The sequence below is a fragment of the Theropithecus gelada genome, chromosome 2, assembly GCF_003255815.1.
Source record: "Theropithecus gelada isolate Dixy chromosome 2, Tgel_1.0, whole genome shotgun sequence".
In the NCBI taxonomy this organism is placed as follows: domain Eukaryota; kingdom Metazoa; phylum Chordata; class Mammalia; order Primates; family Cercopithecidae; genus Theropithecus; species Theropithecus gelada.
The window spans coordinates 106,677,425-106,701,888 of record NC_037669.1 but is presented as its reverse complement, the minus strand read 5'-3'; the positions used below and the strand labels follow the sequence as shown (position 1 = coordinate 106,701,888).

At 41.7% G+C, this 24,464-nt stretch overlaps 1 protein-coding gene across 5 annotated transcripts in view; it reads right to left on the bottom strand.

The window, feature by feature from the left end:
- Positions 1 to 496: 496 nt before the first annotated feature.
- The window catches only part of PARL (presenilin associated rhomboid like), a 55,623-nt gene continuing 31,655 nt past the window's right edge, over positions 497 to 24,464 (bottom strand). The window contains exons 5-10 of one of the 5 annotated variants that reach the window (XM_025377300.1): positions 15,286 to 15,381; positions 12,474 to 12,623; positions 10,463 to 10,533; positions 4,515 to 4,616; positions 4,278 to 4,375; positions 497 to 821 (exon numbers count right to left, since the gene is read on the bottom strand). In XM_025377300.1, the coding sequence (XP_025233085.1) occupies positions 710 to 821; positions 4,278 to 4,375; positions 4,515 to 4,616; positions 10,463 to 10,533; positions 12,474 to 12,623; positions 15,286 to 15,381 (629 nt within the window). In that variant the 3' untranslated portion in view covers positions 497 to 709. The remainder of the gene's footprint in view (positions 822 to 4,277; positions 4,376 to 4,514; positions 4,617 to 10,462; positions 10,534 to 12,473; positions 12,624 to 15,285; positions 15,382 to 24,464) is intronic. The other 4 variants (XM_025377301.1, XM_025377302.1, XM_025377304.1 and 1 more) reach the window with 4 other exon arrangements.

Below are 24,464 nucleotides of genomic sequence, written 5' to 3'. Positions count from 1 at the left end.
AGGCTGTGATGACAACCACTACTATCTATTTCAGTAAGACGCTTCAATTAGAACATACTTTCAAACCGAAGATAAAATTCGGCTCAGCTTCAAGTCTGAATTTACCCAAATCACTTCCTTCCACCTCTTAATGTATCTACAAATTGAACCTAGAAAGCAAAACCTGAAAATAGCTTTTTGTATGTGCCACTCACTGCCAGAAAACACTACCTTTCCTGGGAAAACTGAGAAAATACTGCAGCTGTTATTTCAGATCATGCCGGAGAGGGGATACTCTTGACTTTTACTTGCAGCCAACCCAGGGAAGGGGTAGGTAAGGAAGAGTGAAGGCTAAGCAGAGGCGCTGGAGGGTCCACAGACAGGCACCAGCGCCTTCATGTTCTGATCAGGCCTTTTAGCATGCACTCTCCCCAGGTCCTGGCTCAAATGATGTCAATGCAATGACCAAAGCAAAATGCCAGAGCCGTGTCCGCCCCTTAAAGAGAGAACGCACACATCTGCTTACAAACTAGATAGAAACCTTTATTTCACAACTTTATCATCATTCACTTTCTAAAAAGACAGACTGGGGGGGCGCAGCTGAAAACACTGGGAGGCCAGATGCTGGCATCTTCCAGGCGGGAGCATAGCCGTGGTCACTCTGGGGCCGGTGTCTCTGGGGCTCTCAGGCGTCATGGACCAGATGCATCACTACTGTCCAACCCCAGTTTTACTTAGAGCCACCTCCTTTTTTGGGGCCATTAGTCCTTATTTCATGCCAGATTTTCACTAGAGGCTCCCTGTTCTTCCAAATCAGTTCATGACCATAAGTAACATACCATCTGGAGAAAAGAAAAACAAACCAGGTCTGACATTCAAACAGTGTGACATACAAATGGTAAGCAGCATGGTGATAGATACAAAGTTGACATTTTAAAAATCGAATGCCACTCACTATGTAGCCTATTAAAACTGACTCACGTAGAGAAATGATTGAGCGTTCACATTAGACTATGTAAAAGGCAGAAGTAGGATGGGACGATGGCTGAATGCTCTGCAATGTGTAAGTACTTCACATATACTACTTTTGATTCACCACTATCTGCAAGTTAAGTACCACTTTTCCCATTGGAGATATGAGGCAACCAGGTCTGAAAGAAAGTAGCTTGTCCAAGGTGCTAATAGTTTCTAAGCAGTCAATCAAGGCTCACTCGCAGGTCAGACTGACTCGATGTTCTGAAGTGTCAGAATCAGCACTGACCCAGGATGGCTATCCCAGTTGACATGCCTCCATCATCTTCCTCCTAGCTATAGGAAGGGTGGACAGCTCATCCAAACTCTGCCCCACTTTAAGATCCATAGTTCCGATCCCCACTCTCCTATTCACACAGCCTAACTGCTAACTGCGGCCTGAAGCAATGAGCCTGGGAGGCTGACACACAGAGAAGTTTAGTAACTTCGCCTGCTCAGGCTCCACAATGAGGAATCAGCAGACTGAGACTAGAACCCGAATCTGCTGCTGAGGCCTGCGCTGCAAGCACTGACTTTTCTGCAGCGTGTAGGGAGCATCTCCTGTGAGCTGAGGAGCACACTGAGCTCTGGGAAGGGCCTGCCTTGAGAAGCTCCTGAGGGCACTGGGGGTGTAGAAAGGCTTCCTGGAGGATGTGTGGTGGATTTCCAATGGCAGTTAGTGAGAGCTGGCTATTGAAACCTTTATTTTTGCTCTGGCTTCCCCAAACAGATTTCATGTTCCCTGAGGCAGAGACCAGATTTTGTTATCTTGCATCTCGCTCCCAGACACCTGACCGAAAAAATGCTGTTTGACTTAGAGCAGATCAGAATAGCAGTTTAATGTTTTAATATTTTAAAAAAATGTTTTGAATGTGTATGTTTAATTATAAAGGGCTTGATTTGTACCTGAATATTAATATTCACTAAATATAGTTAAAATCTGATTATACACATTAATTAATCAGCATGTAATAAAAATTCTGTGCTTAGTCTCTGAATTTAGAACAGGAGAAAAAGGAGCACCCTAATATTCCAATGCAATTGTAAAAATTCTCCCCCAAAAAATCACTTTGTCAGAAACTCTTCATTAATAAAGTGTTTTCCAAAATCTCTTTTGTTGTTAGACAGAGTCTCGCCCTGTTGCCCAGGATGGAGTGCAGTGGCGTGATCTCGGCTCACTGTAACCTCCGCCTCTCAGGTTCAAGTGATTCTCCTGCCTCAGCCTCCAAGTAGCTGGGATTACAGGCAAGTACCATCACGCCCAGCTAATTTTTGTATTTTTAGTAGAGACGAGACGAGGTTTCACCATGTTGGTCAGGCTGGTCTCAAATACCTGACCTCAAGTGATCTATTTGCCTCAGCCTCCCAAAGTGCTGGGATTACAGGCATGAGCCACTGTGCCCGGCCACCCAAATCTTTTTAACCTACTTACTTCAAGCAAAGAGTCAAATACTTTAATTTCACAGGTATACTGTCTGACTATACTCATAAATCCAAATGGAATTTTTCATTTGGCTAAACTAAAATCGGGAAATGCAAGATGACTGATTTCTAGGGCACTCTTTTCTGCAGCGGCAGCGCAAGCCAGCACTCATCTGAAACTCCAGCTCTGCAATTCTTGTGTGACCTGGATAAGTTACTTTCTTTAAGCAGTTTCTTTTTCTGTAAAATAAAATACCTCACAGGATTTTAAGAGAATTAAATCCTTAGCTTAGGCACACAGCAAATATTCAGCATATTAATATGTTAGCTATTACTACTGCAACAGTACAATGTGAATACTATAAGATTTGGTTAGAGGCAAAGTCAGGGAAACGTATAAGTGGATAATAATGGAGTCTTTACCACCAACAAAATCAGGGCACTTTAACAACAAAAAAAAATATTTTAGATTTCTAAATCTAGATTAAAGCTTTTAGAAAAGATGAATTCTGGACATGACTGAGATCCAGTAAATGAAAAGGAGTTTAAATTAGAAACAGTAAAGAGAAAGGATTCCTCTGCCTTTCAGACCCTGAACTTTAAAATGCATTTGATCCAATTATTTTCAGAATGGAAAAAGGCCATCTAATTATAGTGCAGATGAATAAAAATCTACTGGGGAGAAGACCCTTGAAGTATACATGGAAGGATCCAGATAAATTTAGAGCTCATAAAACAGAACCCCTTCATGTTTCTCATACTGTAATATCAGGTCAGTTTCTACTATTTATACTGCACTGCTGTTAGAGCTAGACCTTGCATGTACTACACACTAATCACTTAAAATGATAAATGGCATAATCACATTTAGTCCTGCCACCTACTGGGAAAAACTGCTTCACTTAGAATAGATTTTTCTTTTTAGTAAAAAAAATTAAGTTTTCCATTGTCGCAGAACACAATAAAAACCAAGTAAGGGCAAAAGGCAACATTAATGAAGACAAGACAGGCCCTGAGGGGATCCAGCTCAACAGACTCATGCAGAAGGGTCTCCCACAGTCAGATGGTTGTCAAGAGTCCTGACCGCGTTTCCGTGATAGAGTTGCTACTAACTACTAGTGTAGACAAAACCCCATTGTCTGAAGCACACGTGGTCTTGTAGCCACAATGCCATTTGCCATGACCCAAGGAAGCAGTTTAGCAACCAATTCCACATGGTGTGATGGGGGTGGAAAGGGCTTACAGAGGTGGGTTTACTGCTCTGCTCTGCTATTGAAGAGCTGTTTGGCCTGGGGAAGATAATGTCTGATCCTCAGTTTCCCATCAGTAAAATGGGAGTAGTAACAGTGTAACATAAGGGAACTAGCTTGGTGCCTGCATACAGCAGGTGCTCAGCAAGTGTCCACACTGGTTTGCAGTCAGCGGCCTCTACTCCAGTCATGCAGAGTAATGGCTCCGCCAACTCAGCATGTCTGCACGGCACTGGTGAGACAGAGGTCGGGGTAACAGAGTGGGATGCCAGGCAGGGGAGAGGAGGACAGGAAAGTCTGAAGGGGAAAAAGGAGATGACAGCACAGACTGGGGGCCAGGCGACAGTCTTCTAAGAGGGGGCTGGAAATAACAGGCCAGGAGTTGGGGCAACTTAAGTTTAAGGGTAGGGTAAAGGCACAGACTGTCTCTACGAATAAGCCAGGTAGGCTGGGTAAGCCCAAAGCAAGCCATGTTGAGGTTTCCTGACCCTCCCAAGCCCACCTGCTTCTGCTTCTGTTGCATAGCTCAATGTCTCACTCTGCTGTGGGGACTGGGGGTAGGAGGAGGGCATAACCCAAGGAAGCAGTTTAGCAATCAATTACACTCAAACTTACATTCCAAAAAGAGCTCCCCCAAGATGTGCTGCATGATCAAAAAATTTCCATCCCAGGATCATTCCTGCTGTATCCATGGCGATAATGGCTTTCAGGGCCTGAAAGGCAGCAAGAAACAAGAGAAGTGGCACAACTGTGATTCCTCCAGCACTGACGTTTCTAACGTAAGGGCAAGAACCCACTCAACATAAAAACATCACCACTATCCCCAGAACTGCACTTCATAAAAATACTTACATTCCCTGCTGTGAACGTGAACATCGGAAGGAAAATAATGGCAAGCCTCCCTTCTGGGATCTTAGTGCAGACAGCTGCGAGGACCGTCATGATGGCGCCAGACTGCAAAGTAACACAGCAGGGAGAATGGGAAACACAACATGCAGCTGCTTATGGCTACAAGGTCTAAAGAGCAGCACATTTTCTAGAAAGTTTATATGCTGCACATTTCTAGGTGAGCACAAGGCTGAGGCAGACAGATTATCTGAGGTCAGGAGTTTGAGACCAGCCTGACCAATGTGGTAAAACCCTATCTCTACTAAAAATACAAAAAAAAAAAAAAAAAAAAAAAAGCCGGGTATGGTGGCAGGTGCTTATAATCCCAGCTACTTAGCAGACCAAGTCCTGACAATTGCTTGAACCTGGGAGGCAGAGGTTGCAGTGAGCCGAGATTGCACCACTGTACTCCAGCCTGGGTGAAAGAGCGAGACTCCATCTCAAAACAAAACGAACAAAAAAGACTATATGGGAGTCCCTTGTACTATTTCCTTCAACTTTCCATAAGTTTTTAATTATTTATGAATGTTAAAAAAAAAAAAAAAAAGACACCTAAGAGCAAAGTAACTTTTAAAAGAAGCCCCTATCATTAAAAAGAAAGGTTCCTACCTTTTCATATTAAGAAGGTTATTTCTGGAAAACAGCATCTACCTCTCTTAATCAATGTTTTCTTAATGTCTTCTATGTGACAGGTTGCTTCACAATACAAGATTATCTTACATTTGGGGAATTACTAAAACTTTAAAGAAAAGTATTATGAGTCTCAGAGATCTCAGATGTCCCCAGTCCCTCATATAACTGCCAAGTGGCCTCAACAAGGAAGCAAGCTCAGGTTGCAATCTTAGAAGTTAGGGTAATTTCAAGATGGAAGAACAGCATGAACATTCCTCAAAAGGAGAGCCCAAGAAGACCTGAATTTTGACCAAGCTGGCTTCTGTGCAAGAGTCTATAATTGTAGCCAGGTACAGTGTCTCACGCCTGCAATCCCAGCACTTTAGGGGGCCAAGGCAGGTGGATCACCTGAGGTCAGGAGTTCAAGACCAGCCTAGCCAACATGGTGAAACCCTGTCTCTACTAAAAATACAAAAATTAGCTGGGCGTGGTAGTGTGCACCTGTAGTCCCAGCTACTTGGGAGGCTGACGTTGCGGTGAGCCAAGATTGCGCCACTGTACTCCAGCCTGGGCGACAGAATGAGGCTTTGTCTCAAAAAAACAAATCAAAATTACATTTTTCCCCAAAATGAAGCAAATATAATTTGATTAGTTGATATGAAAGAGCATTAAAATTCTATGAAGTTCTGCCTGGCGCAGTGGTTCACGCCTGTAATCCCAGCACTTTGGGAGGCTGAGGTGGGCAGGTCACCTGAGGTCAGGAGTTCAAGACCAGCCTGACCAACATGAAGAAACCCCAGCTCTGCTAAAAATACAAAATTAGCTGGGCATGGTGGTGCATGCCTGTAATCCCAGCTACTCGGGATGCTGAGGCAGGAGAATCACTTGAACTCGGGACGCAGAGGTTGCGGTGAGCCGAGATCGTGCCTTTGCACTCTAGCCTGGGCAACAAGAACGAAACTCTGTCTCAAAAAATAATAATAATAATAATAATAATTCTATGAAGTTCTTCTAAATTACCGTTCCATAGATGATTATTCTCCATCTGGTAAAAAAGAATTGTCATTATCTGTACAATTCTATGTAACACTGGTTTTTTTTGTGATTATAACTTATTGTAATTATTGCATATTAAAGAAGCAGTTCCATCATCCTTCTAGAATTTTCTCAATGTGGCTTTTATATAAATTTAAGTATGTATACGTCTGAATAAATCATAACTTGTTTTTTGACAAATGTTTGGGCTTACTCCCATGAAGGGAGATTTTTTTCACTTTTTCTAGTCAGAAAGAATTTAATGAAAATGAAACCTTATCTTCTCAGAAAACGTTCACATTCATACACAGTTTCAGTACAGTGAGTCATGAACCCTGATCCAACCAGACCTAAGAGGTGTGCGTCCATGGGAAGAGGTGAAGGTCTTTTGTTCTCCATCAGTATTTTTAGGTACACTGGTTATATACTTGTAATCAATATGCACATCTGATTTTTTTTACTTATTTCATAAACATATATATATATTTTTGAGACATAGTCTCGCTGCTGCCCAAACTGGAGTGAGGTGGCACGATCTCACTGCAACCTCCGCCTCCCGGGTTCAAGTTATTCTCCCACCTCAGCCTGCTGAGTAGTTGAGACTACAGGTACACACCACCACGCCCAGCTAATTTTTGTATTTTTAGTAGAGATGAGGTTTCACCATGTTGGCCAGGCTGGTTTCGAACTCCTGGCCTCAAGTGATCCACCCACCTCGGCCTACCAAATTGCTGGGATTACAGTTGTGAGCCACTGCGCCTGCGCTCATGAACATTTTTCTGTATCTACATAATCTTCAAATCTATCATACTTATGTTTTTTAACTTTTTTTGGTATTATAATTTAAGTGAATCTGTTCCCTCTGCTTACAAAAGCTAAGCAGAGCTAAAGACCCGGGGTGTTACATATGAAACAAATATAAGACGACCCTGAAAGGGAGAGGAAAGCGGACCAGCTAGGAAGCCTGAGATTCAATGAATGTTGTGGTGGTGAGTTCCCTGGGCTTTCTTTTGGCCTCATACTGATCATCCCTCAAAATGTTCTCTCTAGTCAAGGACCAAAAAAGGATAGCCTAGCAAAACAGAGATCTTGGAGACAATATTTAGAGAAACGGCTGCCCCGCAAAGGCTGAGCAGAGCCTAGACTTCCACCCTTGCCACACTGTAATGAGGCATCCCAATATGCCTAACAGGCGGTGTCAGTGGAAAGAAGCACCCTTGCTCCTCCTAGCCAAAGCGACATTAGCAGAGGTAGGACACTAGGTAGCCTGCACGCCCTGAGCTCCCATCCCTGCCCTGCAGTGACAAGAGCCCCTATCCCTCAGGAGGCAAAGGCGGCTGAGTGAGCAACCTGGATGTCTACTCCTACCCAGCAGTAATGAGTCACGGCACCCCCTCTCCTCATCAGAACAGTGTCAGAAGACGACTACTAAAACACTAGATTTCAATACGATCCAAAGTCTCATGATATCCAAAATGATCAGGCTTCAACTGAAAAATCACTCATCATATCAAGAACCAGAAAAATCTCAACTTGAATAAGAAAACACAATTAGCTGGGTGCAGTGGCTTATACCAGTAATCCAAACACTTTGGGAGGCCCAGGTGGGAGGATCACTTGAGCCCAGGAGCTTGAGACTAGCCTTGGCAATACAGGGAGACCCTGTCTCTACAGAAAGGTTTAAAAATTATCCAGGATAGTACCAATATAGTAATTTACAAACATATTTGAACAGTCCATTCAACTTTTTTTCTTTTGAGAGATAGGGTCTCACTACATTGCCCAGGCTGGAGTACAGCGGTGTGTTCATGGCTCACAGCAGCCTCAACCTCCTGGGCTCAGGCCTTCCTCCTACCCTCCCACCCCTCCTGAGTAGGTAGGATTACAAGTGCATGCCACCATGCCCAACTTAATTTTGAAATTTTTTGTAGAGATGGGGTCTCACTATGTTGCCCAGGCTGGTCTCAAACCTCCTGGGCTCAAGTGATCCTCCTGCCTTGACTCTCAAAGTGTTGGGCCTACAGGCGTAAGCCACTGTGCCTAGTTATCCCCTTCATCTTATAACATCTCACTAAACCAAGAGGACTAACACTTTACATTTTGTAGCAACACAACTTTGTTAATGGAGTTTTCTTTTCCAGATTTCTCATTAAAAATGCCATTATACCTGGTGATTTAATTTCCTTGAATTTTAATCACAGATTCATTAAGATATTTCGGGATAGTTTTATCCTACCATGGTTCTATAGGATTTTGATGACTGAACAGGAACTACCATGTCCACATTTTTTACTATGTGCTTCTTATTGTGCTAAGCACTCTAAATGAACTTGCCTTGCACATCAGAAATAGATGGTGTTATCCTCATTTTATATGGGGAAACTGAAGTTCAGAGAAGTTCAGTAATATGTTCTAGAAATCACAGGTAAGTAGCAGAACCAGGATTCACCCCCATCTACTTCCAAATACCTTACTGCCATACTTCATTAATTTTGCACTTCAGTTTCTTATCTGTAAGATGAGGACAACAGCTGTCCAAGAGCACATCAAAAGGCCCTCGCAGGTCCTTTCAGCTAATGAGAAAGGTCTCTTCACCCTCAGAGCCCCCATAGTCCTCTAGAGAATCCTCATTCCTTTCAGTGTGTATTAGATGTGTGTATGCTTTTTCCCCAGCTAAATTCGAATTCTGAGTCTGTGATTCATCCTAGTGGTCTTCACTGGCTTCCTATATTAGGTGCTTAGCTGTTGAAGGAGGTAGAGAATATGATTCGAAATACATAAATTATACCAGAGCGAAATTTCATAAAGAAAACAAACATTCCACGAAGGAAAAAAAGGGGGCTTAAGAAAGCGTGTCAGTCATAGGACAGAATACAGGCCTCACTAGGAAAATTAAGTGTAAACAAATTTGGGGAACACACAAATTAGGAAATGGTTATTTTACATAAGAATTCTTTTTAAAATTGAATCTTTTTAGAGTTCCTTTAAATAGGAAATCCCCTATTTGAATGCATTTAAGTGAATTAGTATTTAAATATGTACAAACTGAATGTGTAGTTTAAAGAAATATTACATAAAGATTTCCATGTGCCTAGAAATCTGCCATTAAACTCAAAACATGCTTAAAAAAATTTTCTTTTCTTTGAGACAGGGTCTTGTTCTGTCACCCAGGCTGGAGTGCAGTAGTGCGATCTCAGCTCACTGCAACCTCCACCCCATGAGTTCAAGTAATTCTCCTGGCTTAGCCTCCCAAGTAGCTGGGATTACAAGCGTGCGCAACCACACCTGGCTAATTTTTGTATTTTTAGTAGAGACAGGGTTTCACCATATTGACCAAGCTGGTCTTGAACTCCCTGACCTTAAGCGAGCTGCCCACCTCAGCCTCCCAAAGTGCTGGGATTACAGGTGTGAGCCACTGCACTCGGCCTCAAAACACTTAAAAAAAATTATTTTTTTTTGAGACAGGGTCTTGCTATGTCACGCAGGCTGGAGAGTAGTGGTGCAATCATAGCTTACCACAGCCTCAACCTCCTAGGCTCAAGCTATCCTCCTACCTCAGCCTCCTGAGTAGCTGAGACTACAGGCATGAGCCACCACACCCAGTTAATTTTTTAAATTTTTTGTACAGATAGGATCTTGGTATGTCACCCAGGCTGGTTTCGAATTCTTGGGCTCATCCTCCCGCCTTGGCCTCCCAAAGTGCTGGGATTACAGGTGTAAACCACTGCATCCAGTCTAAGAAAAAATGTTTTAAGCATCCAGAATATAAGAGCTCTGAGGGCAGGAACCTTTGTCGTTGTTGTTGTTCCCCACTTTCTAAAACCATCACAAATAATCGTGATCATCTTGCTCACTGGCTGTATCCCCAGGCTCTAGCATAGTACCTAGCAGGCACTCCAATATTGACTGAATAGAAGGATAAAGCACCAGATTCAAACCTGTAATTAGAATTTTCCAATACTGGATTAGGCTCTTTGGTTTATGAGGATTGCATACTTACTGTTCTGAGACATACTCTATTCTGATAAACATATATATAGATAGAGCCAATGGTTAAAAGCCACAGCCAGAAATTTACAAAGCTTTACAAATGTGTAACTGAAAATTAGTCAACTGTATTGTTTCAATGTTAATTTCTTGGTTTCCATGTAGGGTGAAGGACATATGAGAAGCCCTTATCAATTTTACAACATTCTTCTAATTCTAAACGTATTTCAAAGTAAACTTAAAAATTAAATTAAAAAAAATTAAATAGAAATACTTACTGCACCGAGTGATGGTCCGTATCTTCCTGTGGCAACTTTACCCACGTAACTGACAAAATTGGAAATAACACCTGAGAAACAAGTCACATTACAATAACTTAAGTGAGGTATAAAAATGGTTTGCATTTTTTTTTCCTTTTTCTTTTTTCTTTGAGACAGAGTTTCACTCTTTCGCCCAGGCTGCTGAAGTGCAGTGGTACAATTTTGGCTCACTGCAACCTCCGCCTACCAGGTTCAAGTTATTCTCATGCCCCAGCCTCCGGAGTAGCTGGGATCACAAGTGTACGGTTTTCATTTCTGACTTCCACACAGATAAACAGTGTCAGGTTTCAGTCTGGATCACTGTGAGGATACAGGCATGAATACTTATGCTACCTATCATTTCAGCGACTTTACAGGGGATGAAAAGTCTGACCTATTGCATGATCTGCTGAGCGAGGGTCACTCACTTTACTTCTCAGTTACCATTTTCCTCAACTGTAACATGAAGAGTCATTCTCAGGAATATATTCTCTGGGCTGTACTCTAGACACACTAAATCAGAATATCTGGGGTAGGACAACAGACTGGATACTCCCTTAAGTCTCTTTGGCTTCACTGTCATTTGAGTCAACTTGGCTCATTTTTAAAAACTTCCTATGGAGCAGGAATTAATGTATCTGAAACAGACCCACGGTAACTACAACACCACTAGTGCTTGGGAAAGAACTACACACTTACCTTACGAGCCAAAGACAATGCTCAGCTTTTTTTGAAGGACTAGGTACACATAAGTATTCGATGAACACTAATTAAGCATCTACTCTGGGCCTTGTGGTAGATGCTTTTATTTAGTGCTTTCTTTAACCCCTTATCATGAGGAGGTAAGTATCATGAAGTTTAGTCATTTTTGCAACATCACACAGCTGGTAGTAGAAATAGGATCTGAACCTGGGTCTATCTCCAAGCTCAGTGTTTTGGTTTTTTTTTTGAGACGGAGTCTAGCTCTGTCGCCCAGGCTGGAGTGCAGTGGCCGGATCTCAGCTCACTGCAAGCTCCGCCTCCCGGGTTTATGCCATTCTCCTGCCTCAGCCTCCCGAGTAGCTGGGACTATAGGCACCCGCCACCTCGCCCAGCTAGTTTTTTGTATTTTTTTAGTAGAGACGGGGTTTCACTGTGTTAGCCAGGATGGTCTCGATCTCCTGGCCTCGTGATCCGCCCATCTCGGCCTCCCAAAGTGCTGGGATTACAGGCTTGAGCCACCGCGCCCGGCCACTCAATGTTTTTCACTACAGCACAGCAAAACTGCCAGATATACTGTTTCTAAATGTAGAGATTTTAGAAATTAATTTTTACATTGTATTAAGTAAGCACATTTTACAAACAGAGAGGTAAGTAAAATCTGACCAACTGTCACATTAGCAGCATCTAGGGACCTGTCATGTATGAGAATTTCCTAACTGAAATAAGAAAACGATACCATCTTCAAGACCATGGCTAGGAAGTGGTTCCGTGCCAACATACATTCTTGCAAAGAAAGACAGAACAAGCTCATTCTTGACAATCATATTGCATAGCTCTGATTTAAAGCTTTCTGTGAACTGAACACACCGGGGGAAATGAGCTTGCTTAAGGTTATTTAACAAAGACCCAGGAGATTGAGGCAGCCGGGAAGACTGGGAACCACTATCTATAAAATGGTAGGCCTAAACTAAAGAAATCAAGGCCCAATGAGATTTTAAAAATGACGTGCTTAAATTCTATACTAATCTTTACTTAACTCCTGTTTATCCTAACTTAAAATTAAGCATACCCACATAATTCATATGTAAGAGGAAATCAGCAAAATGAGAAGCAGAAAAGGCACACCTCCACCAATCTGTGGCACCCTTCTCTACATACACTGTGAGAAACAAATACGTTCTGAGCACTCACTACGTGTAGAATATGGCAGTAACCATTCCCTGTGTCCCTTCTGCAGATAGGTTAGAGTGCTTATACTTTCAAAGGCCCTGAGATTAAAGCATATTACCTGCAGATAGGTACAATGCCATGAACTGCTCTTGACCCAGAATATTCACTATGCTGGAAGAGAAGCTCCACAAAACGTACATATTTGCCGCCATGTGAAATAAGGAGAAATGGCTGAATGTTGACAGCAACATTGGAGAACAAAGGACTTCTACAAGAGAAAGAAAAACACGGTCTGGTAATCATGGAACACACAGCCAATAAAAATTATCTATTTTAAACTTTTAAAAGTAGGCTGGGCGTAGTGGCTCATGCCTGTAATCCCAGCACTTTGGGAGGCCAACGCAGGCAGATCACCAAGTTGGGAGTTCAAGACCAGCCTGGCCAACGTGGTCAAACCCCATCTCTATTAAAAACATAAAAATTAGCCAGGCATGGTGGCACACGCCTGTAATTCCAACTGCTTGGGAGGCTAAGATGGGAGAATCACCTGGACCCGGGAGGTGGAGGTTGCAGTGAGCTGAGATTGAGCCACTGCACTCCAGCCTGGGCCACAGAGTGAGACTATCTCAAAAAAACAAAAAACAAAAAACTATGAAACAAATTAAACATGGAAAACAAAAACAGCTTTTTTCTTTCTTTCTTTTTTTTTTTTTTTGAGACGGAATCTTGCTCTGTCACCAAGGCTGGAGTGCGGTGGCGTGATCTCGGCTCATTGCAAGCTCTGCCTCCCAGGTTCACGCCATTCTCCTGCCTCAGCCTCCCTAGTAGCTGGGACTACAGGTGCCCGCCACCACGCCCAGCTAATTTTTTGTATTTTTAGTAGAGACAGGGTTTCACTGTGTTAGCCAGGATGGTCTCGATCTCCTGACCTCTTGATCTGCCTGCCTCAGCCTCCCAAAGTGCTGGGATTACAGGCGTGAGCCACGCACCTGGCATCAACAACAGCTATTAAGACATTTTCTTTTTTTTTTTTTTTTTTCCTGGAGACAGAGTGTTGCTGTGTTGCCCCAGGCTGGAATGCAGTGGCATGAACTTGGCTCACTGCAGCCTCAACTTCCTGGGTTCAAGTGATCCTCCCACCTCAGCCTCCTGAGTAGTTGGGACCACAGGTACGCACTCCCATGCCCAACTAATTTTTGTATTTTTAGTAGAGATGGGGTTTCACCATGTTTCCCAGGCTGGTCTTGAACTCCTGAGCTCAAGCAGTTCACCTGCCTCAGCCTTCCCAAGTGCTGGGATTATAGGTGTGAGCCACTGTGCCCAGCTTAAGACATCATTTTTAAAAGCGGTAAAAAGCTGTCTTAGTAAATCTCTTTTCTACTTCGTAAGCAACCCATAAAGACTCTCAGTTCAATTAAAGCAACTTGTCCTTATGGCAAAAGTTGATAATAAAAAAATAAGCAGTCTGGGCAACATAGTGAGACTTCATTTGCACTAAAAACAAAAAAATTAGCTGGGCATGGTGGCATGCGCCTGTAGTCCCAGCTCCTGGGAGCTGAGGTGTGAGGATCACTTGAGCCTGAGAAGCAGAGGTTGCGGTGAGGCAAGATTGTGTCACTGCACTCCAGCCTGGGCAACAGAGCAAGACCCTGTCTCAAAAAAATAAAATAAAAAATGGAAAAGTAAATTATGTTAATTATAAAGTTGTATGTAATATTTTCCTTAAAGAATAAACTTGTCGGCTGGGCATGGCGGCTCACACCTATAATCCCAGCACTTTGGGAGGCTGAGGTGGGCGGATCATTGAGGCCACGAGTTCAAGACCAGCCTAGCCAACATGGCAAAACCCGTCTCTGCTAAAAATATAAAAATTAGCCAGGCATGGTGGCATGCGCCCATAATCCCAGCTACTCAAGAGGCTAGCGGCACGAGAATTGCTTGAACCCAGGAGGCAGAGGTTACAATGAAACAAGATTGCCCCCCACTGTACTCCAGCCTGGCGACAGAGCTAGACTCTATCTCAAAAAAAAAAAAAAGAATAGGCTCTTCTTTTTGACAAATATAATTTGTCAAAAAATATTTAGATATTTGCTATGGGTGAGGTTCATTTTAGGTATCTAGGATATTACATTGAGAGAGATGAGGCTGGGCACAGTGGCTCATGCCTGTAATCCCAGCACTTTTGGAGGCTGAGCTGGGCGGATCACCTGAGGTCAGGTGTTCAAGAACAGCCTGTCCAACATGGTGAAACCCTGTCTCTATTAAAAATACAAAAACTAGGCCGGGCGCGGTGGCTCAAGCCTGTAATCCCAGCACTTTGGGAGGCCGAGACGGGCGGATCACGAGGTCAGGAGATCGAGACCATCCTGGCTAACACGGTGAAACCCCGTCTCTATTAAGAAATACAAAAAACTAGCCGGGCGAGGTGGCGGGTGCCTGTAGTCCCAGCTACTCGGGAGGCTGAGGCCGGAGAATGGCGTGAACCCGGGAGGCGGAGCTTGCAGTGAGCTGAGATCCGGCCACTGCACCCCAGCCTGGGCAACAGAGCGAGACTCCGTCTCAAAAAAAAAAAAAAAAAAATACAAAAACTAGTTGGGTGTGGTGGCGGGCACCTGTAATCCCAGCTACTAGGGAGGCTAAGGCAGGAGAATCACTTGAACCTCGGAGGCGGAGGTTGCAGTGAGCTGAGATTGCACCACTGTACTCTAGCCTGGGCAACAGAGCAAGACTCTGTCTCAAAAAAAGAAAAAGAAAAAGAAAAAGAGAGATGAGGTCCCAGTCCTCAATGAAGGAGCTTACAGCCTGTCCTCTGCATTTTGCTTGTAGCTATCGATAGGTAACTCATCTTTTTTACAGCACTTTCATTAACTAAAGCATATTTCTTTCATATTATTTCTACCTTAAAATAAAATCAAACAAGTCCGACTTACTTGAGGCTGGATTCGATGTGAAATATCTGATCATTGTCCGCTGCAGAGAAGGTACTCTCCATAAACAGAATACAAGGACATTTGCAGCTATAATACCTACAAAATAAATATTTATAATTTAGGGAGGTTAAAAATAAAAGCAAAAAAGTCTTATCTAAATTACCGCCTTGTAAGATCTCTTCCACAATTATGTAAGAGTACTGTATACTTGGGGGATGGGGGTGAGCTAAAAAAAACCAAGTGCAATCAATGCTTTTAAAGTATCAGCACTGCCTAGGGTTGGTAAAGTCACAGAATTCCTGAGAAATCGCAAATGCTCTAGGAGCTAACTTCCTTTCCCTAGATCCGTATTTTACTTCTTTAGAACAGTTTACTCTTCTCAATAATAATCAGATTAATAATTTATTGTCTATAATAGCCAAACCAAAGACAGAAGTAATATATAAAATTAGGTTCTTTGGCCAAGAGTAGAAAAGCTAACATTACTCCTTTTTCCTCAGGGCATGGTATGCTTCTTAAACTTACTGCTGGCTTATGGAAACATATGTGAGTCATCTGTGTAGGTGAAGGTCAACATGTTTGAGAAAAATACTCATGTGATAGGAATTCAGGGATAATTTAGAAACACTCTGCAACTGCTTCTGAAGTCTGTTTACACGTGGGAGTTGGGTGACTTTCCTTTTTCTGTAAGTGTTGATGTTGTTAGTACTACTATGAAATTGAGGTTTATTTGATAATAGAATTAACTTGTTAGATTTTAGATAAGAAATTAAGTTATTCTTGAAAACTACAAACTTTAAAAAATATATTAATTTTATGAATTGCCACACTCCTTCACATAGCAGGTATTCATCTACTTGTTGAATTAAAATAATTTAAACAATTTTATTCCTCCAGTCTCTGTAAGCAACAGGCAAGTAGCACTTTCACCTTCTTCAATGCCAGTAAGGACTGATTTCAATAACATTCTGGTAAGAGGATTTACTTTAGAAAATATTCTTTGTCTAGTCCCTGGCAGCTGCTACGTCTCGGTGTTACCTGTGGCTTCTGCACTTGCTCATTCTGTAAGGCTCTCAGCTAGCCCCTGGCATTTCTAGTCTGTCCAGTTTTTGCTCTCCCACTTGAGAGGTGGGAAAGGAAGCTACATGTTTCACAGATCTTAAGACATTTTTCCCATTTTAATATCTGAAATCAGGATGCATCTTATAATTGGTGGTATGTGATAGCTTAATTGGTAGCATTTTTTCTTTCTCTGTAGTACATTAAATAAAATTTTATTGCATTTTGTTGAACTGATTCCATCAGTTGTATCAGATGTCTCACTAGTGGGGACTGTGACAGCCATTATACCATCTTTGGTAAATAATTACTCAGAACTCTTTTAAAGATGGTGAGAGGGACAGCATTTATGCAAAGATGGGAAAAGGGATCATACACCAGGCAATGAAGAGCGAAAAGCACTGTGTGCACCTCCCAGTGTGGAGCCTGGAACCCTGGGAAGGGCAGGCAGGCAGAGCCTCCTCAGAGGGACTGGAGTCTTGGGAGGGTTATCCTACAGGAAGAGCAGTGATTCGTGTTGCCCAGGATTCTTTAGTTTCCTCTGGGAGAGTTAATCATCTTTACTATGCAGAGTGCACGCTTAGGTCTAGGTTGTCATACCCAGTGATTAATATCTTAGGGTAAAGAAGACCTGAGAATAGTCTGGCCATGATCATAAAGATCGGATTGCCAAGATCATGATCTGTCAGGGCTTTGGTGTTTTACTCTAATTGTGGTTCAAGGCAAAGCGAGCAAAATGGGGGCCCTGATCCTGCCTGCTAGGCTGAAAAATGGCAACGACTACTCTGCTTCCGCTGTCAATTCCATGGGCAACTTCCTCAAACCACTGATACACAGCACACACATTTTCTGGAAACCACAGGTACCACAGCACTGTCAAGAGGAGGGTATGTCTCTGGATAAAGTGATTACAATAAAGGAAAATACATGAAAAAAAAAAAAAAGAAAGATAAAGGCCAGGCGCGGTGGCTCACGCCTGTAATCCTAGCAGCACTTTGGGAGGCTGAGGCAGACGGATCACCTGAGGTTGGGAGTTCGAGATCAGCCTGACCAGCATGGAAAAACCTTGTCTCTACTAATAATACAAAATTAGCCAGGCGTGGTGGTGCATGCCTGTAGCCCCGGTTACCCGGGAGGCTGAGGCAGGAGTGAACCCAGGAGGCGGAGGTTGCAGTGAGTCGAGATCACGCCATTGCACTCCAACCTGGGCAACAAGAACAAAACTCTGTCTCAAAACCAAAAAAGTGGGGGAAGATAACCAAAGACATCAAGGTTAACAGTGGACAAAGAGTTAACACTGCTAAGTTTTCAATCCAAATGCAAGAAGCTTTTCTGATAAATTATGGAGTACTGGCACTGAAACAGACTGTAGCCAAAATCCCTTACTTCATAAGCCAGTGGTCATCAAACTGCTTTCATGAGGCACCCCATTAGCAAACACCATCCATTAGTAAGAGACACATCCCATGTATGTATACTTATTAACAAATTATGTACGTGAACCACTATAAATTCATCATAAGACACATTTAACAAATTTAAAAGAAATAAGAAAAGTGAAATGCACATGCTTTCTTCTTTGTAAACCCTATTCTGAAGGCCAATTATAGATGAGAAAAACTGAGGCTGTAAAAGGTACAAGTTGCCAGTCAAATTCAGTAGCCAAGCCAGAAAATCTAGTGCTCTTTCTACTATACACCAAGACATGGGGAGCCAGGAGGATTTATTTTGACCTTGGTCACTCTAGGACTTCACACACCACATAAAAATGGCTTCCTTACTGGGAAAGAGCATATGCTAGTCCCCAGAAGCAGAGAAGAATGAGAGGATTTGTGGCAATCCTAGGCCTGAGGCAGTACTGCATTTTGGCTAAAAGTATGGGTGAAGGAGTCCAGCAGAAGTGACTCTGTCCTACTTACATTATAACCTCGGGAAGAGGCCTAACCTCTCAGCTTGTTTCCTCTTCTATAAAATGAGGATAATAAAATCTACCTGAAAGGGTTGAATGGGCCGGGTGTGGTGGCTCATGCCTATAATCCTAGCACTTTGGGAGGTCCAGGCAGAAGGATCCATCCCTTGAGCCTAGAAGTTTGAGACCAGCCTGGGCAACATAGTGAGACCTCCTCTTTCCAAAAAAATGAACAAAATCAGCTGGGCATGGTGGCACATGCTTGGGTCCCAGCTATTTGGGAGGCTAAGGAAACCAGGAAGTCAAGTCTGCAGTGAGACAAAATTGCGCCACTGTACTCGTCTGGGCGACAGAGGGAGACCCTGTCTCAAAAATAAATAAATAAATAAAAAGGAAAAAAAAGGGTTGAGTGATGATGAAATGAGAAAACATGATTAAATGTAGCAGTCACACAGTGACGAACCAATAAATGGAAAACATGGTGAAAAGAGAACGGCCTTTTCAGGTCTGAATCCTAAGTATGTCACTTAGCAGTTTTGTGGCCTATGGCACTTTATTCCCTCATTTGTAAAATGAGGATAATACCTCCTACCCCATAAAGGTTGTAGTGGGGCTTAAATAAGATAGTACATGCACCTAGTATGCAAATGATCAAAGAATAATGGTTTCCTCCTCTCTCCTCCTCTGAGAAATAGAAGGGCTTAAGTTTTGTATATCTCCACTTAGGAGGGATGTCACCTGCTTCTTCCTGACTCTATGGTAACTCTTGGACAAGCTTGGCACTACTGATTCAGGAAGGCTGCTGCTGTCCTAGTGCCTATCCTCACACCTGTGTAATGCACTGGACTACATCAGTGAAAAAGTAACAAAATAAGGATCTCTGAAAACTCTCCTTCATAAGAGCAATGAAAGAACTGGCAAAAAAAAGTCAGAATCAACTTTTTCAGAACTCTGGAAACTAATCAAAGGCTTATAGCAAAGCAGGGCGTATTTACTTAAGAAAAACAGCTGAATCTCAAAACAGCTAGCTTTACAGCATTTTGCCATTCTCCTGCCTCAGCCTCCCGAGTAGCTGGAACTACAGGTGCCCGCCACCACACTTGGCTAATTTTTTGTATTTTCAGTAGAGATGGGATTTCACCATGTCAGCCAGGATGGTCTTGATCTCCTGACCTCATGATCCGCCCGCCTCGGCCTCCCAAAGCTTTGCAGTATTCTAACTTGGCCTAGTCCAATCCCCCGTTCTCTAGTTACAAGGTAGTCTTAAAAACCGAGGTAGCTGGTAGAATGGAGCTGGAGCTCTTTCAAAGCCTCATTCCCAAAGAATTGTCATTATTTGACCTGGCTGTTGATTCCATGTAAGACCCACTTTCAAGGCTGTTTAACCTGACTGGGAGCTCCCCAAGTACAAAACTTTTCACAGAGGGTGTTTGTCAAAAACAATGACAGGTAAGTGTTTTAAGTTTCAGACTGCCTGAGATGCTGGATAACACATGGAGGCAAGTAAGAGACTAATCAAAAATCTTAAGAGGAAAAGCAGGGGAATAAGATTTCCATAGAAACTTTGAAAACCTCCAACATATTCCTGGACCCTAGAGGGCCACACGCATAGTAAGATAAAATAGACCTCAAGACAAAATTCATTGCTAGAGAAAAAGAAGGATATTATACAATGATGAAAAGGTCAATTCATCAAGAAATAACAATTAGAAACATGCACCTAACAAAAGAATCTCAAAAGACATGAAGAAAAGGACAGAACTGAAGGGAAAAACAACTCAACAATAATAGCTGGAGACTTCAGAACTCCATTTACAATAATAGAGAGATTAATTAAATGATTAGCAAGGAAGTAGAAGACTTGAGCAACTCTATAAAACAACTTGACTTAACAGACACCTATAAACACACCATCCAACAAAAGCAGAATATACATTCTTCTCAAGTGCATGTGCAGCATATTCTAGGATATGTTCAGTCACAAAACAATTCTCAATAAACTTAAACTAGAACACTAAATTATACAAAGTACGCCCTCTGATTCTGATCACGTGGAATGAAATTACAAATCAATACAGAAATAAACTCAGAAAATTCACCAGTATGTGGAAATTAACAAACTCCTAAATAACCAATGGTTCAAAGAAGAAATCACAAGGGCAACTAGGAAACTGAGATGAATGAAAACAAAAATACAATATGCCAAAATTTATAGGATGCAACAAAAGTGGTGCTATGAAATGTCCACATTAAAAAAGGAGATCTCAACTCAATAACCTAACTTTTCACCTTAAGAAAGTGTAAAGAGAAGAGCAAACTAAAACCAAAGCAAGGAGAAGGAAAGAATGAAGAAAATAGGTAAATGAATTAAAAAAAAAAGCAAAATTAATAAATACAAAAGTTGGATCTGTTTGAAATGATCAATAAAATTGACAAACTTTTAGCTACAGTGACAAAGAAAAAAAGACTCAAATTACTAAAGTCATGTCATACAGGTCTGAGATTTGCTAAAAAATAAAAGGAAAAATAAAAACAAATTACTAAAATCAGGAATGAAAGCAGAATGTTACTACCAACCTTACAGAAATCAGAACTACTACAAAATACAATGAACAATTATATACCAACAAATGAGAATAACTTAGATGAAATTTAAAATTCCTAGAAAGACACCAACTACTAAAACTGACTTGAAGAAATAGAAAATCTGAACAGACCAAGAATAAATACAGAGACTGAACTAGTAATTTAAAAAACTTACCACAAAGAAAAGTCCAGAGCCAGATAAGGTGTTAGGTGCCTATGTTTCTCATTGGCTTCACTAGTATTTGAGTTTCCTACAGCTGTTGTAACACAAACTTGGTGGCTTAAAACAACAAAAATCTATTCTCTTCCAGTTCTGGAAGCTAGAAGTCAGAAACCAAGGTGTGAAGTGTCAGCAGGGCCATGCTTCCTTTCGAAGGCTCTAGGGAAGTGTCCTTCCTTCCCTCTTCCTAGCTTCTGGTGGCTCCCGACAATTCTTGGCGTTGTTTGGCTTATAGGTGCATCACTCCAATCTTTGCCACCATCTCTTTGGTCTTGTTTTCTGTATCTTTCTTTGTCCTCTCCTCTTCTTATAAAAACATGAGTCAATGGATTAAGGTACATCCTAATGTAATATGATCTCTCTGTAACTAATCAAATCTGCAAAGCTGCTATTTCAAGTAAAGTAACATTCTGTGGTTCTAGGTGGACACAAATTTTGGGGAAGCACACTATTCAACTTACTACAACTGGGAAATTCTACCAAATATAAAGGAGAATTAACACCAATCCTTCTCTAACTCTTTCAAAAAATAGAAGAGGAAGGAACATTTTCCAACTCATTCTATGTAGCTAGTATCACCTTCGTATCAAAACCAAAGACATCACAAAAAAACTATCCATATCCCTTTATGAAAACAGATGCAAAAATCCTCAAGAAAATTTTGGCAAACCAAATCCAGCCATATGTAAAAAGGATTATAAATCATGACCAAGTGGAATTTGTCACAGGAATGCCAGTTGGGTTCAACATATGAAAAATCAACGTAATATTTCACATTAACAAAGTTGGAAGACTCACAATTCATAGTTTCAGAATTTACAACACAAACCTACAGGAATAAAGACAATGTAGTACTAGAATAAGGACAGATATATAAATCAATGGAGCGAACTGAGAGTCCGGAAATACACCCCATATGATTATGGTCAACTGGTTTTTCACTAAGGTTCCAAAAAAATTCAATGGTGGAAAGATTGGTCTCGTCAAAAATGGTGCTCAGAAAAGTGGATATCCATAAGCAAAAGAATGAGTTTGGACCCCTACCTCAAACCAAATACAAACATTAACTCAGAATTAATCAAATGTCTAAATTGAAGAGCTAAAATTTTGAAGCTCTTAGAAGAAAACACAGGTACACATCTTTGTGACCTTGAATTAGGTCACAGTTTCCTTGACATGACACTTAAAAGTACAATCAACAAAGGAAAAAATAGATAAAATGAACTTCAGCAAAATTAGAATGTTAATGCTTTGGAAAACACTATGAAGAAAGTGATAAGACAACTTACAGAATGGGAAAAATATTTGTGAATCGTATCTCTTAATAAGGGTCTAGTCTCCAAAATATATAAATAACTTTTACAACTCAACAAAAAGACAAATAGCTATTTTTAAATGAAGAAAACATTTGGAGAAACAGGCATTTCTCCGAAGAAGACTAAATATACAATAAGACATGAAAAGATGTTCGTTACTCATTAAGGAAAGGCAAATCAAAACCACACTGATATCCCTTTACACTCACCAGGATGGATATAATAAAGCCAACAAAATGGAAGAAAATGTGCAAATCATATCTGATAAGGGATTAATATCCAGAATATATAAAAAGCTCAACAGCCCAATGTAAAAATGGGCAAAGGAAGTAAATAGAAAGTTCTCCAGAGAAGATATACAAATACCCAATAAGCACATGAAAAGATGCTCACCATTACTAATCACTAGCAAAATCTGTGGGGAAAAGAAAGATCAGACTGTTACTGTGTCTATATAGAAAGAAGTAGACACAAGAGACTCCATTTTGTTCTGTATCTGAGATGCTGTTAATCTGTGACCCTACCCCCAACCTTGTCCTTGCAAGAGACATGTGCTGTGGTGACTCAAGGTTTAATGGATTTTGGGCTGTGCAGGATGTGCTTTGTTAAACAAGTGCCTGAAGGCAGTATGCTGGTTAAAAGTCATCAGCATTCTCTTAATCTCAAGTACCCAGGGACACGTACACTGCCAAAGGGCGTACACTGCCAAAGGTCGCAGGGACCTCTGCCTAGGAAAGCTAGGTATTGTCCAAGGTTTCTCCCCATGTGACAGTCTGAAATATGGCCTCGTGGGAAGAGAAAGACCTGATCGTCCCCTAGCCTGACACCCGTGAAGGGTCTGTGCTGAGGAGGACTAGTGTAAGAGGAAAAGAAGCCTCTTGACAGCTGAGATAGAGAAAAGCATCTGTCTCCTGCCCGTCCCCGGGCAATGGAACATCTCAGTGTAAAACCCGATTGTATGTTCTGTTTACTGAGAAACGAGAAAACCACCTTAGGGCGAAAGGTGGGACTTGCTAGTGCAATGCTGCTCTTTATGCACTAAAAAAGTTTATGAAGATGTTTGCATATGCGTATCAAGGCACAGCACTTTTCCTTAAACTTATTCATGTCACAGAGCTCTTTATTCATATGTCTTACTGCTGACCTTCTCCCTACAATGATCCTATTATCTTGTCACTTCCCTTTTTCTAAGATGGTAAAGATAATTATCAATAAATACTAAGGGAACTCAGAGACCGGTGCTGGCGTGGGCCCTCTGTATGCTGAGCGCTGGTTCCCTGGGCCCACTTTTTCTTTCTCTATACTTTGTCTCTGTGTCTCATTTCTTTTCTCAAGTCTCTCGTTCCACCTAACGAGAAACGCCCACATGTGTGGAGGGGCAGGCCACCCCTTCAAACATGGAAATTAAAACTATATCCATTAGGACAGCTATCATCAAATTTCAAAAAAAGGAAAACAGGCCAGGCATGGTGGCTCACACCTGTAATCCCAGCACTTTGGGAGGCTGAGGCAGGTGGATCACCTCAAGGTCAGGAGTTCGAGACCAGCCTGACCAATATGGTGAAACCTTGTCTCTACTAAAAAAATAAATAAATAAATAAATAAATTAGCCAGGTGTGGTGGCATGAGCCTGTAGTCCCAGCGACTTGGTAGGCTGAGACAGGAGAATTGCTTGAACCTGGGAGGTGGAGCTTGCAGTGAGCTGAGATCATGCCACTGCACTCCAGCCTGTGCAACAGAGCGAGATTCCATGTCAAAAAAAAAAAGAATTGAATGCATGGTCGGTCTCAAAGAGATATCTGCACACCCATTTTCATAGCAGCATTATTCACAATAACAAGAGGTAGAAATAACTCAACTGCCCATTAATAGGTGAATGGATAAACAAAATGTGATATACACACAAAATAAAGTATTATTCAGCCTTAAAAAAGGAAGTAAATACTGTCACGTGCTCCAACATGGATAAACCTTGTGGACATTATGCTAAGTGAAATAAGCCAGTCCAAAAAACCAAGTATTTTATGATTCTACTTGCATGAGGTATCTAAAGTAGTCAAATGCATAGAAAAAGGAAGAAGGATGGTGG